This window comes from Caloenas nicobarica, chromosome 22, assembly GCF_036013445.1.
Source record: "Caloenas nicobarica isolate bCalNic1 chromosome 22, bCalNic1.hap1, whole genome shotgun sequence".
NCBI lineage: Eukaryota > Metazoa > Chordata > Aves > Columbiformes > Columbidae > Caloenas > Caloenas nicobarica.
The window spans coordinates 699949-720337 of NC_088266.1; the positions used below are offsets into that span (position 1 = coordinate 699949).

Genomic DNA, 20389 nt, shown 5'->3' on the forward strand with positions numbered 1-20389 from the left:
AAGACAGGCGAAGAGGGAAAGGGGTGATGATAAATGCCCAGAGCAGTGAGCAGGGGCTGAGCATCAGTCTAAAGGTGCCCTGGGAGTGTTCTCCTGCCCTGTGGTACTTGTCATCTGCCTGGTCCCGAGTTGGGAGCCTGTGAATCAGTCCCTGTACCTGCCATGCCCAAACTGGAGCTGTCACAGCCGAAGGAGCCAACTCACCAGCCTCTTTCCCCCCTAGGAAAATCCCCCCTGGAAGGACCCCAGAGAGCGTGGTGGGTGCTGCAATGGCCAGGGGCGGCCATTGGGTTCATCTCATGGGAAGGTTCAGGCACCGCTTGTGACCCCAGCTGCCAGATGAAAAGTGGGATGTGGTATCTCTGAGGCAAATGGAGCTTCTGTCTGCTGTGGCTGCAGCACACGCGTGTCCTTTGGAGCAGCACAGAGACCAAAAGAGGCTGCAGGGGCTGCAGCAGAAGTGGGGCTCCCAGGGACTGAAAGGCACCAGTTTTAGCTCAGTTCATCTTCAGGCCGGCTCCTCTGAGAAGCAGAAATAACTGTTGGGACACAGCAACCCAGGGAGCTGGGACAGGGTGGGATGGTGCGAATCTGCTAAACCCCACAGGCACGTGCAACGCCATCTCTCCAAACAGCCCCAGACACCTCTGATGCACCAGTGCCTGCCCTGCTCAGCTGACCGGGGCCGGGGGGACAGGAGTGACCAGCACCCAGTGTGAACAAGCCACCCAGCAGAGCAGCAGGGGTTCCTCAGCCCCTCCTGGCACACAGGGATGCTCTGTGGTGTGCAGCAGCTGGAGCACCATGCAGGCACAGCAGCTAAACTTCAATCACTACCACATTCCCAACCCTGCTGCTTTTGCAGCACCTGCTCCATATCCACTTTCCAGCAGAGAGGTTGAAATGGGAACATGCAGCACATCCCAAGAACATCCCCCTCCAAGGCATCAGGACAATGCTGCTCGTTGGCACTTGGAGGGATCATGCAGTAGCGAGCCGGCAGGTCTGAGCCATCTCCACGTGGGCTCATCAGAGTGCTGAAGAAGTGCTATGGGCAGGTGTTATAACAAAACCCCTTGTTCTCGTGCCAGCCATGAGATAACCCAGTGAGGGCCTCCAGGTTTCTCCTGCTGGCACCACCACCATGAGAGCAGAAGGGGCTCAGCACCACAGGAAAGTTCTGCAGGATAGTTTCCAACAGGAAGGATTAACAAGAAGGGTCAGTTCCTGCCCTGTCCTCTCCGCCTGCAGCATGCTCCATGGAAAGGGGCTCAGCTGGGCTCTGCTTTTCTCTGGGTAAATGCCCAGGTAACCCTGGAGCAAGATCCTGGCCCACCTGGGCTAGAGCATTGCTCAGAAGGGTTTCCTGGGGAAAGAGCATTTCACAGCAAGAGATTTGCAAAGATGAGACATGCATGACAGAGACTTTTTCCCAGCAAAAGTTGCTGTTACCTGCCAGGGCCTGGCCTTGGTGTGAACTAAGAGCACAACATGAACTGCTGCTTGGCCCTTTGGGAATGGAGAGAAGGCTGGAGGAACAGCCTGAAAGATTCATGCTCTACTTAGTGTTCCTGTCAACAAACAACTGTTCTCCGTGCCCTCTGTCTCCTGCAGAAAAGGAGCCTCCACCAGCAGCTGCAGGCTGAAGCGGGGGGAGAAGAAGATGAACAAGGATACCATGAACTAGAGAAGAGTAAGAGCAGCCTTGAGCAGCAGCTTGTCTCCAGCCTACCCCAGGTCCCTGAACCCAGCTCCAGCAGCAGAGAGGATAGGGGTCACACCTCCTGGGGGTCCCATGCCCATCACCAAGCCAGTCACAGAATCCCAGCCTGGCTGGGGTTGGAAGGGAGCTCTGGAGGTCCTCTAGTCCAACCCACTTGCTAAAGCAGGTTCACCTGGAGCAGATGGCACAGGAATGCATTCAGCCAGGTTTTGAATGTCTCCAGAGAAGGAGACTTCACAATCTCTCTGGGCAGCCTGTTCCAGGGCTCTGGCACCCTCAAAGTAAAGAAGTTTCTCCTCATAATCATTACATATGAAACAAGTTTGTATTAGATAAAAAAACCAGACTTAATGGGTCCAAGCCCCCTTATGCACACATACCCCACAAATAGTTGCCCTGAATACAAAAAATTAATTTAGGATAGAAATATTTTGTACAGATACACCGGCATGTCAATATTCAAACTCAAGTTATCTACTAGGGGCATTGAAGGTGAAATGCCTATTTACTTCTCACATCTTGGCCTATAGAGGGACTTCTTGTTCTGAAGCTTCAAAACCACATGGGAAGCAGAGAAGTTAACTGTTTTTCACTTGACCCAGGCATCTTGTCACCTGGGACCCTGCCTTCCTTCCCTCAACCCTGACCGCAGGGGATTTCCTCCTGCCAACACTCGGGGTTTGCACCCAGAGGCTCATACCCGTGGTACATGGCCTGACACCTCTCGCTGCAGCCCACACAGGCAAAGCCTGGGGCATGTCTGCTCCTCCTACCTGCCTGGTTTGTCGTGATGTTGGCAACTGCGGCTCTCCTGGACTCCAGGCTGAGGTCAGAGACGCCATTGACGGCCTCCACCCAAAAGGAGTAGTTGGTGTGGGCCAGGAGGTTGGTCACCGTCAACGCTCCCTGCACCAGGCTCATCTGCTGGGGCACGAAGCGGATCCCGCTGCCACACGCCTCGCACGGGCCAGCGTCCCCCGTGCAGCGTCTGCAGACCACGTTGTACACAATGTCAGCGCGTCCCCCCTTGTCCAGGGGCGGGCCCCACTCCAGTGTCACCGAGGTGCCATTTACACTGGAGATCAGGTTCACAGGAGCAGAAGGGGGACCTGGAGAAGAAGCAGAGGTTCAGGTAGAGCCAGGAATGCTGAAGTGTGTTGGAACTGGCAGATCATGACACCAACAGAGAGATGCACCTTGGGCAGCAAGTACCTGCATGTACAAATGATGCTACCGGGAAGAAAGAGCTGCCCAGTAGGGTAAACGCTCCAAAAAGAAGACAGCTAAGACACAGACAGGTGAAATGCCATGAAATGCTCTGGATGGGGATGCTAAGTGCCAGGCAGGCAGCTGATGTTTGCTCTGGGGAAAGCAGGAAGCAATAGGGATGCATGAAGCTTTTGGGGAAAGAGCCAAGGTGTCAGTGGGCTGGAGGGTGGAGAGCAGAACCTACTCATCTAAAGGGAAGGGCAAACTCACATTTCCTGGGAAGGTTAACAATCCTGGCTGGATGGATAGGCAAACACAAGCCAGATGTTGCTGACCTGCCTTTCAGCCTGGCTGCAGCAAGCAGCCACGCATCTCTGCCCTCCTGGACCAACTGCAGAGAGGAGAGTCCTCCTGGGATGCTCTTGTCCCCTTTTAATAGCAGCCTATTGTAGAGAGCTGAGCAGTAACCATATAAAAAGCCTGGTGCTGCCACCCACCCCAGCAAGGGAGAGTGCAGCAACACTGTGCTGATGCATGGCTTCCCAGGGGCTGATCGCCCCACACATTTCTGCAAAGGAAAGCAGCCAGCAAGTGCCTGGCACACTGGCTGGTGCGAGACCAGGCAAGCTTGCCGGCAGAGCCATGGTCTGACCCTGCCCCGTTGCCAGAGGGAGCCCTGGGACGGGAGCAGACTCTGGGCAGGGATGTTTGGAAAGCAGCAGGATGAGACAGCAGGCAGTGAGGGAGCACAGCTCATGGGGTCTGAACTCATGTGCCAAAGGGAGACATAGGGTTGAGAGGCTGCTACAGCACCATGGGCAGCATGCACAGAGACACGAGTGCATGATGAGCTCAGCCTGGAGCATCTGCTGTGTTGAGGATGTGACACCTGCCCGCTGCAGCACAGCCGGGGTACTCACGTGTGCAGGCAGCCGAGGGGGGGTCCTGCACTGCTCTGTAGAAGCTGCTGTCGCAGCGGCACACGCGGGCCGCCCGGCTCTCCGAGTGGCTGTGCAGGGGGCACTTCGCACACAGCTGGTCCCCGGGGGCTGACTTGTAGAATCCCAGCTGGCAGGCTGCAGAGGAGGGAAGGAGCAGAGTTCAGAGGGATGCGCCTGGACAAGGAGCACCCCACGGCTTGGTGAATCCCACTAGTGCAGAGCTGGACCCCACTCTCACCTCCATCCCAGTGCATGGGAAACCAACCCTTCTCCCCAACACCCTGGTGAGTCCTCCTCCAGCTGCCCAGCTGGAAACTGGGTTCTGTGAAAACTGCTTTTGTCTCTCCCCCCAGTCAGTACTTACTACCATCCTGGTGCCCTTTCCCCACCGTTTCACAAGCAGACCTGGGTGCCTCTGCTGTTTGTGAGCTGCCCGCAAAGCTTGAGGTGTTCTCCTTGCACCTGTGCCCGCTGCCCAGAACTCCCCTCACTGCAGACACCCCCTGAGCCACCGCCTGGCCCCAGGGAAGGGTGTGCTGCGAAGATCAAACCAGGCAGCTCTGGAAACCACATCATCAACTATCATTTATGGGACAAATTTACAGCACGGTCCTCACTTCACAGTGATTGCCACACCACTCATGCTGCGTGTGCCCAGGTGACCAAGAGCATCCATGTGCGTGGCTTCAAGAATTATAAGCTCCACAGCTGGGACATGGTGCACGTCCCTTTGCAAGCCCCTGGTGTGCTGCTACACAAAGCAACAAGTTTTCTTGCACAAAACAAAGGGAAAACACCCTCTCTTGTTTCATGCGGCAGCAAACCAGCAGTGCACGCAGGCTGCCTGCTCTCCACAGAGGGACAGCAAGGCCAAGTGAGCCAGCCTGAGTTTATTCTCACAACACAACCACCTTCAGCTGTTCTGACTCCTCCCGGTGCTGGAGCTGTGCAGCAGGAGCACACTTATCCCACGCAGGGGCTGCCGTCAGTCTGTTCCGTCCTACCCCCACCTCTCCCAGCAGCCCCTCGGGTGAATCATTTGTCACACAAACAAACAACTCGTTTCTCATTAGGAAAATCGATTAGCTCAAGAGTGACATGTGGCACATCAGGTATCTGTCTCGGGTGGAAGGATTTGTCCTCTCTTGCAGATTTCGATTCCAAGTAAGGAAAAACAGGCTCTGTCTGGGTCCCCGTATTCTTCTAGGACCACTTCCAGTGATTCAAGCATTATTCCTGGCTCTGACTCATTCCTTTTTTTCCCTACTGATATAGTAATACCTTAATTTTCCCATCTTTACCCCCAGTGGTCAGCTCTGCATACAGCCTCAATTTTTGCTTCTAAGCATGTAGAAGGATTTCGTTTGTGATCCAGCATCCCCGGTGGTCTCAGTCCCTCCCTGCTGTCTGTTTGTTCAGCTTCTAGGTGCTGATTTCTTTTCTTATTAACAACACTCCTTTCCTTTCCACAGATCTCCCTGGACTGATTGCTACCAACATACATACTACGTATCACACACTGCACGGTGATAAAATGGCCTCTTTATAACTGAGCTACTTCCAGCAATGGCAGCTGAAGGCAGTGCTCCAGCCACACACTGCATCCCTCACCGCTTTCTGCTCCTTCTTCAGGCTCCATCACCAGCTTCTGTGGCAGTTTTGCACTGAATGCTGCTTTAAAGACAGGGGAGCAATACCACCAGCAGGATGTACACGTGCCGCACGTGCCACAGATGTTGGTATTGCAGGTTGGTACCACAGCTTGGTACAGCAGGCTGGAAAAAACAAAGGCCAGAAGCTCCAGAGTTTGTTCCTAAATTCCTGCTCTTCCGCTCCCCAAAGGGCATCAGGGCGAGGAGCAGAAATGCCCACACTCAGGGATGCAAGGGAAGGCAGATGTGACTCATGAGCAAATCGCAGCAGCTCACAGCTGGCTTTGTTCCTCAGTACTCTCAACACCTTTCACCACTTCAAGGGCATCAGAAGAGAAAAAAGGGGAAGCAGAAATGGGAGCACGTTTGCTGCCCCCAGGCATCCACACTAAGGACAGCATGGGACATCTACCAAGCTCTGGTGCTGACTGGTCCTCGTGGTGCCACACGGCCAGAAAGCCAGGGACTCTCTGCCTGATGCTGCAACACCCTCCAGTCTGCAACCCCTTGGTTTGGGGTGTAAGACTGAGATAAGTGCTGTTACACCCTGTTCCCAGATGGGGACAAATTTGTGAGATAGCCAGCTGGAGGGGACGAAAAACCTCTAAGAAATAAAAGTTCCCAGTTTTTCCATGTGGGAAAGGATGAAGACAGGGCAGAAACATGGCCTACCAGATGGGAACTGAGCAATGGGTCTCTGCTGGCCAGTGTGCATTCCAGGATTTCCTGCCTTCATCTTGTTGTGTGAACCCTCCCTTAAACCTGCAAACCACCCTCATCTCTACTGATGCAGGAACCAGATACCAGGGACACTTGATTCAAGAGGCACTGGAGTGATTCCCCTCACCAATATTTAATTAAGGACAGAGAAATCGGTGCTATATCAGGTGTGGAGAGACATGCCAGTGGGAAGGATGCGAACATGAAGCACAGCAGATTTGCACCAAGCAATTGCAATTACTTAGCATTTAATGCTGAAAAAACACCCTGTTAATTACCTATAGCAATGATTCACAATAATTTTAGATGCACTCAGGGGGAAAATTATCCTAAATGACAAATTACAGGTGAATTTGTGCACTGGGGCAGAGCCGCTGGGAGCCACGTCCCAGCACCTGGACAGCACAACCATGTGAGGAGACCTGGAGAGCGACTGTGGCTGGGGCAGGCACTGCTCTGGATGGGGTCACACTCCTCCGTGTGCCTCAGTGCTTGCTTGGATGCAAGCAGGACTCACATGCAAAGCCTTTCACAGGGATGGGAGGCAGGACACCGTCTTGGAACCTGCACAAGATCTGAAATCCCTACAGTACAGGGTGACAGGCATGTTCTGCTCTGGATTGAGCTCTTCGTTCCAGGCCAATGATGTGTGTAAGAGCAAACCAGTGGAGAAGTGGCCAATGAGAAAAATTAAGTCAAGCACACCAGGTATAAAATCTACAGGGCTCCACAGCCATGGTCGTAGCACACATTGAAGCCACTGAAAATCTGAAGGCACTCACCAGGAAGGTGCAGAAGTGTCCTGCTGTCTTCACTGCAACTAGCTACTGCCACGTGCCCCAAGTACCCTCCCAGGAGCCCTGCAGAAAGTGGGGATTTCCTTTTTTCTTATTGTTTTATGTAGCTGATACCTCCGTGTCTGAGAATCTTGGATCCTGCCTCTTTGTGGACCACCAGAAGTCCTGCTACCACAGAAGTGCCATTCCCCTTGCAAAGCCCATCCAAGGCTGCCTGTCCTTGCAGTTTCATCTCATGGTGTGGTTTTGCAGTGCACGTGGGACAGCAGAAGACCTTCACCCACAGCCCAGCTCAAGCCTTGCACATCTACACTGAACTTGCAGCCCTGACACCTGGCTGGTCCCAATGTCACAGGCAGAGCCTACACAAACCAGCACTAAACCTGTGCTTGGCAGAGCAGATCTCCAGACCTCTATTTCATAAGTTGGTGTCTAATTATCACCCCAGCCTGTTGGGGTCAATACCACGTGGCTGCTACTGACCCCATCCCTGGACAGCACATCTTACGGGTTTTTCCCAGCCCACTGCCCACTCTCGCATGCATCACCTGCTCACAGGGCCCCGGAGCGTCAGGCTTGTCTCAGAAACTGTGAGTGTGGGGAGGGCTCTGCCAGCCATCTGTAGCTCTGTCCATTTGTTTCCCTCCCTCTCCATCCTCTGGGGACAGGACAACATCTGCTAATAAGCTGGCAGAGCTCAGGAGATGATAGATGAACCTGTCGAGGATATGTTAGCCGGGAATGAGCCGTTCTTCTGAGTCCGAAGTCACCATCTGGGACTAGTGTTCTGCAGGTGACCCCAGAGGGACCACCAAGGGCTGCTCTGGTGGGGCTGCAAATGTGAGCATTGATCCTGTGTTGCACCCTCTCAGCTTCATCCTCAGCCCATGAGGTCTGGGCAGGGCGAGAGTGCAGTTGGGAGGGTGCCATGGGGCAGCTCCGTGGTACCAGTGCCACCAATTGCCCCCACCCCTGACCCTGCAACAAAGCTGGGCATCAGCAAGCACCAGAACAGCAGCTGTTTACCTTTGTTTTAGTGGTGCTGGGAAGAGATAGAGCTGGAAATAAGGGTGTCAAGCCACTGTGACAGACAGGGACAGGGACCAGTCCCAGAGCTCTGCAGGTTGCGGGAGAAGCTAAAACACAAAATCCCAGCTTCTTTCAATCTTGTTTCAGCATGATACCTCCAATCTCAGCTCCCACATGACAGACATGGAAATAGCAACATCTTGTTCACAGTTACGTCTTTAAAAAAAATGCATCTGCCTCATTGCCCCAAACCCTGTGTTTTTGCAAGGCTGTGCTCCTTTTCCTGCAAACCCAGGTCAGCCCAGGCTCTGTCCCCAGGTTGGCTGGTGATCTGGAGGGGGTTTTGGGGGCTGGCTGGGCTGGGTCTTTCAAGTAAACCCTTATTCCCCAAATCATGCATTGCCCCACAGCTGATGCTCTGCCCATCCTTTGTGTGCTGTTGGCTCCTGCACTGTCTCACACCCCCAATTCCTGCCTTACCTCCTGCAGTGAGCACCACCTTACATCCCTTCACACAGCCCAGTTCCCACCTTGCATCCCCTTCTCACAGCTCACAACCCTTCCCATGCCCAGTACTACCTACAACCCATCCCACTGCTCTACCCACTTGAACTTGTCTCATACCACCCCAGACTCCCCCTCACGTCACTGCTTGGCCCTTCTTCCCTCAATTCACACCATCTCACACTCCTTCACACCCCTGGGTATTGCAGAGAGGGGAACTGTATGGGAATGTAGCGGAAGATTTGGCAAGGAGGTTAGTTAAATGTAAATACGTTCAAAGTGACTTGCACCTGTCTGTCGAAAAAGCACATACATCACACTAATTGTTTTACTGACCTTGTGTGCTTGATGAGTAGAACCTCTGTGTTAGATAACATAGGCCTGTGAGAAACTCTAGGCACCTTATCACTATGTCTGAGATTCCTGCTTTGTTGTGGGAAAGAGCGGGAGGCTGCGCCTGCCTGAAACCTTGAAATCCAGGCGAGCTCAGCAGGCGCAGTGATCTTCCAGCAGGGCTGAACTGACCAGCGCCTGCGTCCCCGCTTGTGTCACCTCTGCCTGGGAGCTCAGGTGCTACTTCAGAGATCCCCCAGTAGAGAGATAACTAAAATAAGACTTGCTCTTTGCAATGCATTCATGGCCTCTGGCTCTTCTTGCGATGTGCCTGCACATGTGTACACAGGAACATGTGGAATTTTCACCCATGAAGATTGTGCAAATCTAGCAAAACCCTGCACATCAGTCTGTGAGTAAATGGCACACGCAGCAAGAGCCCACGTGCACAGCTTCTTGCTCAACACACCAATTTCACAGCCACCAGGACAAGTTATGTAAGGAGGATTTTGCTCTTCCAAGTGGAGTAATCCCACTTGTAGCGCTGAGCAAACTGAAACCATGGTGGTCCAGACTGGCTGCATCCCAAACTGGACTTCTGCATGGTGCTGCCGTACAAAAATCAGCAGGACTTGCCTCTTGCCTGGAAATCAGTTCTGTTGAAAGCACCCCTGACTCTGCCCTGCTCTTCCTCCTTACATCCTTTAAAAAAGGTGCAGATGTCCTTCTGTGGGAGGGATGTCGAGGTGACACTGTGCAGCCTTATATATGTGAGACAGCCTGGCACGTTCTCAGAGTGAAGGGTTTTTTATAAAGCTTATCTGGGGAAATGCTACAGCTTTCAGGAGACAGATGGAAACAGGTGGCCCAGTGCTAGAATTAGAAAAAAGTTGTTTCCAAAACTCAGACTTGTCAGAGGGCTTTAGATAGAACTATCCAAGGCTTGTGAAAAAATCCTACAGCTTTCACCAGACCAAAGACAAACCCAGAAACCAATGTGTTCAGGAAGGAGCGGGGCTGAATGGGAGCCACCCCTGCAGGTGGCTGCAAGGTTTGAGGGATCAAAGATATATAAATAAAGAAAGGACATAAAAAACACCAAGAATTTGATCCCAGCCCCTGTGGGAACCAGCATGCCGCTTTGGGGGGTTTGTGAGCCCTCTCACCATGTGCGTATAACTATGGATATATACAGGGGCTGAGCTTTAGCATAAGGGTGCCCAGCACTCCAGCAGAAGCAAGAGAAGAGCATCGCAGGGGCCAGCACAGCCCTTACCCCCGCACAGCTGAGCACCAGCAGCTTTTGGATCCCTTCCTCCTGTGCAGGCAAGTGTCAGCTGCAGCATCTTGTTTTCAGGAAGGGGAAGAAGTCATCACACAAGAAGCAGTGACATGGGTGGGATGTTTATCTCATGCCAAGTACAGAAAATTTTTTGCCACAGATCTACTGCTCTGTGGGAATGAGGAGCATCTTCCCCATGCAAGGCGATCACACCAAGCCTCTGAATATGCTGGTAGAGAATTTAAGGTCCCCAGCCTGCCATCGCATGGCACCGCCTCCTTTGTGAGTACAAGTGCAAAATGCCAGGTCTTTCTTGCAGACTTTTTCTAAACTCTCCAACAACAGCTTCCCGAGCACCTGCACACTGGTCATCCAGTGTTCATGATGTGAACTTGGCCAAATTCTGTGGAAGAGCTCAAACAAAAAAAACCAACAAAACAACATTCCTATACTGGTGGAGGTCTTTGGATGCTGCCAGATCCATCTGTCACATTCCGGCTGCTCTTTGGTAGTTCCTATAGGGACTATAGACACCTACCAAGAAAAAACAGAATTTGTTTCATCCCCATCAATACCCTCAACTCCAGCCTGGCATCATTCTCACCCTTCATCTGTGTCAGTGGCTAAACACAGCAAACTCAGAGGGAAAGTGGCAAACAATAAGATATTAAGCCAGGCACAAAAACGTTTTGTTGGTGGAGAAAGGGCAGCTCTACAGTCATCTCTGTCCTTTTTCTTTGCTTCTAACAAGGAAAAAAATATGGTTTTAGGTGTTCGGAAAGGCTGCCTTCCCCTCTCCCCTCCAGCCCCCCTTTTTTTTTCCTTTCTTTTCTTTTTTTCCCTAGCAAATTCAATTGGGCCACTTGCTTGGGTTTTGGAGGTAGAGGAGGTGCTGGCCGTACTGAGATCACCTTGTCCTACACGTTGCCTTCTCCAGCATGCTCGCTGAGCTGAGTTAGTCATGCACAGACAGCCCAGTGGACCTGGGATACAAACAGATTAATTATCAGCTTGGTCTGGGGCTATAAAATGGAAGCACCGGTATGAGGCAAGTGTGAATCCAACGATTCCTTCCCAGGGCTGGATGTTCCTCCAGGGAAAGAAGTTTTTCCTAATGTCCAGCCCAAACCTTGCAAGCAATTAGTGGCTCTGACACATCTTCTTTGTGGTTTGTTCCCATCTGAAGCCTGGTATCTGGATCCTGAACAGTCCTAGCTTATGTGGTCTGGAAAACAAACTGTTTTCTTTCTTATTTTTTTAGAGTGTGGGGCTTTGCATGGGATAAACTGAAGGCGATATAATCTTTCTAGCTGGTATTGCCTGTATTTTACAAAGTGGCTGACTGGCTTGCAAAGCAATAATGAAAATCTCGTGAGTTGCTATGTTTCTTGGATTTTCTTGCATGGCATCACTGAAAGCACATTTGCATAACTCCCATAGCACATCTTCAAAACTATCGCTGCTCCTGCCCTTCAAAGGTTTATTTTGGTAACTCCTGGCAGAAGCCCTCAGTGGTGGGCACCCAGGGCACTGGTGCGGTCTGGCGCTGCGTGTGACAGCCTGGTGCCCTGCCAGCGGGCATGGGACACTGAGCAGGTGTCACCGAGGTGCAACACAGCCACCCAGCCTGCGGCTCAGAGCTGGCACACGCGCGCTGGGACTTGCATAGAAAGTCTCCTTGAAATCCACACCGGTCTGCAAAGAAATGCAAAACATATTTCAACATGTTTGTCTGGAATTGCAGTGGCACAGTATTTTAACATATATTCATCTGTCACCCTGATGTATAGGACAAATGCTTCCAGGCAGCACCTGAGGGAGGTGGAGCCCAGCCTGCTAATGGGTGCACTGAAATCCCGGGTTTGCTGACTGACAGAGGCAAGTGTGACACTCAGGCACATTTTTAGGGGTCCTGTGTAACTCAGAGCCCGGAAAAAGGGATTTTTCTTAGAGTCAGCAAGACCAGTGTCCTGTTTCCAATCGAGCAGTATGTAATGGCTGTTTCACATGAAGACATAACACAAGGAACTCATGGTTGCTCTGTGATGTTCTTACATGGGTGGGAAAAAATCTGTTAGCAGAAAAAAGGGGAGAGAAGCCTGAGGCTTCTCAAAGCATCTCTGACTTAGAAAGGGATAAGGAGTTTGGGGAGAGAAGGGAATGGAGCAAGGCTCTGGTGGGCTCCCTTAACCCTGTAGCACACCTCTCCTCCTCCCCGATGCTCCTCCACCCCTCCAGCACCAGAGCACAGACTGGGGGCTTCTTGGGCAGAGGTCCAGGGGCAAGTAGCATCTCCACCCACACTGTGGGTCTGTCCCCTCGTGCCCAAGCCCAAGGAGAGCAGGTCTCATGCCTCCACCTTTCCTCTCCTTCACAGAATCAGAGAATCACAGACTGGTTTGGGTTGAAGTGACCTCTGGAGATCATCCAGTCCAACCCACCTGCTAAAGCAGGGTCACCAGAGCAGATCACACAGGTCGGTCCAGGCGGGTTTGAATGTCTCAGAGAAGGAGACTCCACACCTGCTCTGGGCAGCCTGGTCCAGGCTCTGGCACCTCCCAGCAAAGAACTTTCTCCTCATGTTCACATGGAGCCTCCTGTGTTTCAGTCTGTGCCCGTTGCCTCTCACCCTGGCGTTGGGCACCACTGAACAGAGTCTGGTCCATCCTCTGACACCCGCCCTGAGATATTGATCCCATTGATCAGATCCCTCTCAGCTTCTCTTCTCCAGCTCAACAGCCCCAGCTCTCTCAGTCTCTCCTCAGCACAAAGATGCTCCAGAACCCTCAGCAGCTTTGTAGCTCTTGATGGACTCTCTCTGGTAACTCCTTGTCCTTCTTAAACTGGGGAGCCCAGAACTGGACACAGTAACTCCAGATGGAGCTTCACCAGGGCAGAGTAGAGGGGGAGGAACAACCTCCCTTGACCTCCCTCCAACATTAGCATCTAGACCACATCTGTTCACACAGCTGAAAAGATTTGCTGCTGTGGCTGCAGGTCACTGCCCAGTGCAGCTGGTGTCTGTGTCTCTGACCTGTCCTGCCCTGTCAACAACTTCCCCTGTGTCATTTTGTCCCCTGGTGATGTTAAGGCTCACCCTGACCCTGTGTGGCCAGGCTTGTGCCCACTAGATGATACATGAGTGATGTGGCACAGCTGGATGGAGTTTTCCTCTCTCTCACATCTATAGCTCTGCTCCCGCCTTGCCCTGCCAGCTAGGATGCCAGTCTCCACTGACTTTTTTCATAAAGGTCCATGCGTGCAAAACTGTATTCACAAGCATATAATTACCGAGCTGGGTATTTTCTCCTCTTAATTAACAATGCCATGGTGCTTTAATTGCTCAATTAAAGTTGCCCACGAGGAAGGTTTAAGGTACATTAAATGTGCTTATTGGTTCATCAGCATGAATCCCGCCAACTGGAAAAAAAATAACTGGCTTCCAGATTGCCAACCAGACTCTCCAGATCCATTTCCATCAGCTGTGTGCCACGGGAGACACGAGAGAGCCCAGTAGCAGAGGGACTCATGCATGAGGGGCCAGCAGTCCTTCTCCACTTCTCATCTATCCTTAGTTTGGTAGCTGGATGGGGAAGGGTCCAGGCAGTGACAGGCTCCCTCTCTTCTGTTTGTCCAGAGGACACAGGCCATGTTTATGTCTTAAGCAGAGCTGAGTAAAGGCTATCCCAGGGCCAGATCCTTGTTCAGCCACACACATCAGACCCCTGTTTGGTAGCTGTTCTCACTCAGCCCTGGCAAGCCACAAACACCTGTCCTCATGTGCAAATGGGCTGGTGGAGCAGTAATTGCTTAATTGTTGCTCCTTCATCACTGTTTTCCAGCCAAAGGCAACAGCCAAGCTGAAACCCCAAAGCACGACAGAGGGAAAGCAGCCAGAGCAATCAGGACGCTCAGAGGCTGAGATGCCTGATCCCGAACTTTTTACAAAAATGTCTAAACAGTGAGTCCCAGTCTGGAAACCCATGGATATACCACTAAGATGCTCTTCAGGAACTGCATCTCTGCCAAAGGCTCATCACCCGCTCTGACAGCAGGGAAGGGGGCCTGTCCCTTCTGTTTTACCGTTTTTCATTTGTTCACTAAAGAAAACGCTTCCTGGGAGATTCCGTGCTCCTGGAAACCTCCGTGGCTGGTGGCTGGATGGGTTTGTGTCAGCTCCCAGAGGGCACCACCATGATCCATAACCATGACACTGCTACCAACAGTCCAAACCAACTCAGTGCATGTACAACTTGCAGTCAGCAAAACAGATTTTATCCCAGCTTTCCAGTTTTTCTCACTGACAGCTGGTGACAGGCACAGCCCAAAGAATAATTCAGATCCACCCTAAAAGGTTGATCCCCAAAGCCTCAGTAGCTCAGGAGCCCAGCAGCCATCCCCAAAGAGGGGCTGTCCAGGGCTGGTGGGAGGGCTGTGGGTGAAGAGCCCCTGTCCTCCCTGCCTGAGCCTCTCTGTCCACTTCTCCATCCATCCACAGGATGTGGTACGCATGTCCCAGCTCTCAGCCTCATGCCTGTTTGAGGAGGTGGCTTGTGGGTTTCCTCCCTTCCCACAGAAGCAGATCCAGGATTAAAGTGACTCCCTTTCTCATTTCCCTAATTGTACTGACCTTATTGAAATGGATCTCTATTTGTCCTGGACAGCAGCTGCATATAAATAAGGTGAATTATGCTGATTGTCTTCTTATCTGACAAATTGCTGGGACAGATCCTTTTCACTTATGCTATGGCTTATTCTGCTATTTAGGCAGAGCGGTTCCCATTTGCTGTGTGTAAGAGATACTAACGCGTCTTCCTCTGAACTGATGCATTGCAAGAAGGAAAGAGCAGCACATCCAAGGCTGTCTGTGGATGACGTGGGTGAGGGAAGCAAAGTCCTTCAGAGCCTTGAAAATGGAGGGGACAAGTGAGCGGGACAGCAGGGCTGTGCTGTCCTGGGAGAGACCCTGAGGGGTTTCATCCATGGAGCAGCTGTGACAGGAGATGCCATGGGACTAGAAGGTGGGAATACAAGGAGCTGGCAGACCCCAGGACCCCAGCACCAGCAGTGGTAATTCACACTCAAACCTGGTTTCTGCCCAGTAAGGCACTGCAGCACTCGTGTCCAGCTACAGCTGGAAAAGGGGTCTTGTGCCTCTGAAAATAAATGTGGTGGCACAGATACAAGGGCCAGATGTCTGTGCAATGCAGGGCTGTGACACATCTGATGCCAGGCTATCCTTAGCATGGTCCTGACCCAGTGCCCCTGCGCTGAGATTTGATCCCCCTGATCCCATGGAAAGTGCCCCTCATTACAGCAAACGCCAGGACATCACAAGATCAAACGTGTAGGTCCTGCGGGGGTAAGTGCAAGGGGTCAGAGATCCCAGGTACCCTCCTCCTGCCCAAACAAAGGGGCATCCAAGATGACATCTGAGAGGAAAGTGGATGAGAGGCAGAGAAATTCCTCAGGTTCCTACACATCCTATACCATGTCCCACCTCACCCTGTCCTTCTCAGCTCTCTGGAACAGCCATCCTTCTCCTCCAAAGGGCTGGGAACAGCTCTGGCCATGATCTGGTTTCCTGAACTGTCTTCCATCACTCTGGCAGGTCCTTAGAAAAATGAACGTTAAAGAAGAGAGGGAGAAACCTCCACTGTTCAAACATCTTTAGCTTTGACAAATAAGGCGTCCGGCTGTGAAAGGTGAAAGGAAATTAATTTGGAATCACAATTTAAACACTGCTATAAAGGCAAAGTATCTTCTCTCTAATTTTTTTCCCCCAAGCAAAAAATGAATTTCCCTGATATTTATAGAAAGATTATTAGGGCCACGAGGAGTGATTTATATCATCTCATTCCTGTAACGGAGAATGAAAAATTGCTGGGGCAGCAGCCACTGGAATTCTGGTTTTGTCTGTCTGACAATTAAAACGGCTAATTTCCAACTCCGACAGGTCCGCTGGGGTTATAAATCATTCCAGAAAGGCACTTTTCATCATGAAAAATGAACTCTGCACCAATCAACCACGAGAAGCTTAGATCAGAGATTTGTATCTGTTTGCTTTTGTGTGTAAATACATGTACTCCGGCTCCACACCCACCAAAGGAGATGCCAGGAAGGAGGCGCTGCCCCTGCTCATTGATGCTGGGCTATCGAACTCCCTCTGCTATGATAGCAGCTGCTGAGGATAAATGGGACAGGGAAGGCAGAAGGGCAAGGTGACACTGAACCTTTCCCTCTGAGGCTGGACAAAACCCAGTGACATTTCTGTCCTGTTTCTGATGCCACAAACCCTGGAGAGCTTCACCCAAGAGCATTGCAGGTTGAGAAGCGTGAGTCTGAGTCCATCTGCCTGTGCCCACTCCATGTAGGGACACAGGTTGGAACACATTTCCTCCTGTGCTGTGCTCACGGGTAGGGACAATCCCACCAGAAAAGGGCAGGAGGGCAGAGAATGAGCTCTCAGGAGAGAGACAGATGTGTCCAAGGAAACAGGCAAACGAGGTGAGCTGAGCACAGTACTGATGCCAGGGCCTTCTTTTGCCTCCGGGTTTTGGGCTGGTGATCTCCTGGGCAGACCATATCTCCAGCTCACAGCTCCCTGCAGTGGTGGGGCTGGGACCCAGCCATCCAGGTGGCCTCTGTCACTGCTCCCTCCCACAACAGCACATGACTGGTCCCATGCACATTTCACCCCCACTCTTTAACCTGGGAGAAGAAGACCCTTTCTGAATTATCAGATCTATCCCAAGATGACTTTCAAATCAATCGGTTGCAGGCAAGAGGATTTTCTGACAGAAGCATTTATTCTGCCTGTCCTTCCCACTCTGCATAGCTCGGGACCCCCGGGGCTGGCGCAGTCCCCACAGCACCTGGATCTGTTCCAGCCTGGTGTCGGGCGTCCTAACCTTGCGTCAAGTGTCCCTAAGACAAATGTTCCACTTGACGTTTCCATGAAACTCAAACAAAAGCCCTGTACTCTTATTTGTGCTGCTCCCCTAAACACCTCCCATAAAGAAACCGAGAGCAAACAAATCTGTGCGGTGGGCTCTCACGGGGGACTCGAGCACCATGCTCTGTACACACACATCCCCGTGCCTGGTGCACGGCTGCTGCTGGTCACCCTGCTTCCTTATCACAGTTTGTACAGTCGGCAGCCTGACGCCTGCCCAGCAGCACCGGGGGCCCCCAGGAAGGCTCCCGGCACCCCCGGACGGCAGGTCTCTGCAGCAGCCCCGGGACGGGTAATGGATGGATGTGATAACCTTGTTTCATAAAAGCTCGATGTTTTCCTTTTTTATTTCCTCTCTTTCAAACCCTGTGGCAAAGGGAAGTGGGTGGTGGGGCACTTTGGAGAGGCCAAGTTGTCGTATACTGGAGTGTGACAGAAGAGATCTGCTGGGGGCACTGGGCTGGAATTTCTGCACCATGCACTCTGTAGTAGGGGAAGATGGAGCCAGGGCAGCCCCAATCCCAAAGCCAGCCCCCATCCCAAAGACATGAACTGTGCACCAAGACCTGCCACTGTCAAGCTCATAGAAGCTTCCAAGGAGCTTCCCAGTGGTACCAGCAACACATTTTGGAAGCACAAAGCAGACCAGCAAAGGCTTGACAGTGCTTGGCCTCCACAGAGGCTGGCTTTCAAAGTTTTTGTGAGCAGGTATCTGTCCTCAGCCCTTCCCCAGAGAGGCAAGAGCCCCTTGCAGCCATCACTCCCCTTGCAGGCACCATGAATGAGAAGCACAGACTCACCTGTGCAGGAATCCCGCTGCTCTTCATAGCCAGCACTGCACACGCACTTCCCAATGGGCACCAACCATTCTCCCTCAGCACTGCAGTACATTTTGGGGGTGTCCCTCTCCTCTGAGTGGCCTACGCACTCTCCCCGCACTTCCACTAGGGAGGACGAGTCTGCCCCAGTCACAGCCTCAGAGAAGGACGCCAGGTTCCTCACCATTGCTGGGCACTTCTTGTAGTACACCCTCACCGAAACGATGGCGATGCAAGCACCTATGTCCTGGAAGGCCAAGTAGAAACCCCTCTTGTTCAGTGGCCCCACGCCCCGCACCTCCGTGTTCAGCTTCAGGCGCCTCACCCCCAGGTCCACATTGGTGAAGCTCTCATCAGCTGCAATGGTGTCGATCTTCGTGAACTGGCTCTCCCGGGTGCTGGTGCCCAGATCTCGGTCAGATTCCAGGTAGTACAGGTTGAAAGTCTCCTTGCAGGTGCCCAGCACGCCTGGCATGCTGTTACAGTCCCGCAGCGTGAATTTAATCTCTGCGTAGACCCGCCGCGCACCGTCCCGTTGAACCCAGTTGGTCCGTAGCCAGTTGTTCTGGTTGGGGGTCATGACATTACAGACCTGGTAGGTGTGGATGGGGCTGAAAAATTCATCCATTTCATTGATCGAATCCCACTGCAGGACAGAGAGAGAACAGGTCATCCTCGAACACCAGCTGAGCACAGGGCATGCAGGAGTCTGTGCCATCACCCGCCCCATGTAAAACTCCCTCTGCTCCTGCAGCTGCATCTGGAAAAGAGATCACTGCCACCACAGGTCAAAGGAAAATGCTGATGAGCAGAGTTTACTCAGTGCTAATCTGGGTAGCAACTCTCACATCCCACTCTAATGAAGGTGAGCAAAGTGCATCTCTGTTCGCAGGTGGGAATGCTTGCAAGAGGCTGATCTGATGGCAGAAACTGATGGCAGCGTGTGTTTTGAAGGGCTCCAAACCCCCCAGACCATGTCTGCAAATCCCTTTTCCTGGTGTTCAACCTGCTGGTCACAGCAGCAGGAGGAAGGCACCTGCATGGTGTTCACCTGGATCTCTTCTGGCTCATGCCATCTCCATGCACAAACTAAATGGACTGTTTTCCAGCTGGAGGATAAATTCTGGGATGCATACCATGGAGTGAAGAAGAAGCATGCTGCAAACACAGGACTTCCAGCAAGGAATGGGGGTCCATGGGGCACAGACCCCCCTTCTGTCCAGGCAAGACGAGGTCAGCGCTGGTCCTCAGTGTGAGCCCACAGTTGTCAGTCCAGCAGAGAAGCTGAACTGGGGGCTGGATCTGGGAACCTAAGGTTTAGAGCTTGGTAGCTCTGAGTTTAAAATTCAGTGTAGCAGCAGCAGCAGGGTGAGCTTGTGGACGGCATGCTGGGCAAAAGCAGATGGAAGCACTGTGATGGAGGGGTGGTCTGAGGAGTCACTGGGTGAGTTAGGAGGGAACAGGGACATTTGTGTCACCCAAGGGAGGGATACTAAGTGGTTTTGACTGATGCAAAGTGAGAAGACACAGTGAAATTTTGGATACAAATGGCTCAGTAGTTGAGGGACAAGTTGAACTTAGTTGTTGGGACCTACAGGACACTTCTGGGGGTTCACTCTTGCCTCATGTGTCTTCCTTTCCACCCTCTCCAGCCCAGTCAGCCCCTCACTGGGACACACATGCCTTCCCTTCTCTGGGAGCTTCCCAACACTTCTTCAGCCCATGTCCCTGTCCAAACCAGGCATCGCCATCACTTGGAGGGGTCTGGGACACCTGAATTCTTCTTGGAGGAGGAGGAGGATGAGGAGGAGCAGAGGAGGACTTCAGACCTTCTGACTTTTCCCTGGTCTCAGCAACAGGCTTTGAAGATGCCCGAGTCCCACCACCATGCCTGAGTCCAGCTGTGAGGGGCAGCCCCAGCCGCAGCCTTTGCAGAAGCTGGGGAAGGACCTGACCCCACCTGCTGCACTCCATGTCCTGCCTGCCAAACCATCACCCCCACAGCCCCACCACTCCCGTTCCTCGGGCTGCCGGCCCTGCCTGCATCACCAAAGGCAGCTGACAGGGAGCAGCCCCCACTCTGGAGGTCTGTGTGTTGGCCGGGGGAGCCAAGCAAAGCTCCAGCAGTGGTGCAGAGAGCAGAAAAATGGATCTTTTAAGTAGCCTTGAAAATACTTTAAAATAAGCCTCTCGGCTTGTTCTGATGGGTGAAACTGGTGTTTTCTTATGCAAGTGGTGACCCATACTTCATTGCAGATGCAAAACCAACGGCAGCCCAGAGATAAGGAGTCTGATGCTCAGCTGTGAGAGCCAGTGAGGGTTCAGATCTGCTGGGACCAGCACCCAATAACATCGCTGTGTGGCCACCAGTGCTGCAGGGACAGGACACAGCTGGGGAAAGGCATTGTACCTCCAGAGAGTAAGGG

General features: G+C 52.3%; 1 protein-coding gene across 1 annotated transcript in view; it reads right to left on the reverse strand.

Moving 5' to 3' along the window:
* Window positions 1-20389, reverse strand: part of EPHA8 (EPH receptor A8) — a 51822-nt gene that overhangs the window by 11115 nt on the left and 20318 nt on the right. Inside the window, exons 3-5 of the mRNA XM_065650032.1 lie at window positions 17946-18609; window positions 3853-4008; window positions 2497-2832 (exon numbers count right to left, since the gene is read on the reverse strand). Coding sequence (XP_065506104.1) covers window positions 2497-2832; window positions 3853-4008; window positions 17946-18609 — 1156 coding nt within the window. The remainder of the gene's footprint in view (window positions 1-2496; window positions 2833-3852; window positions 4009-17945; window positions 18610-20389) is intronic.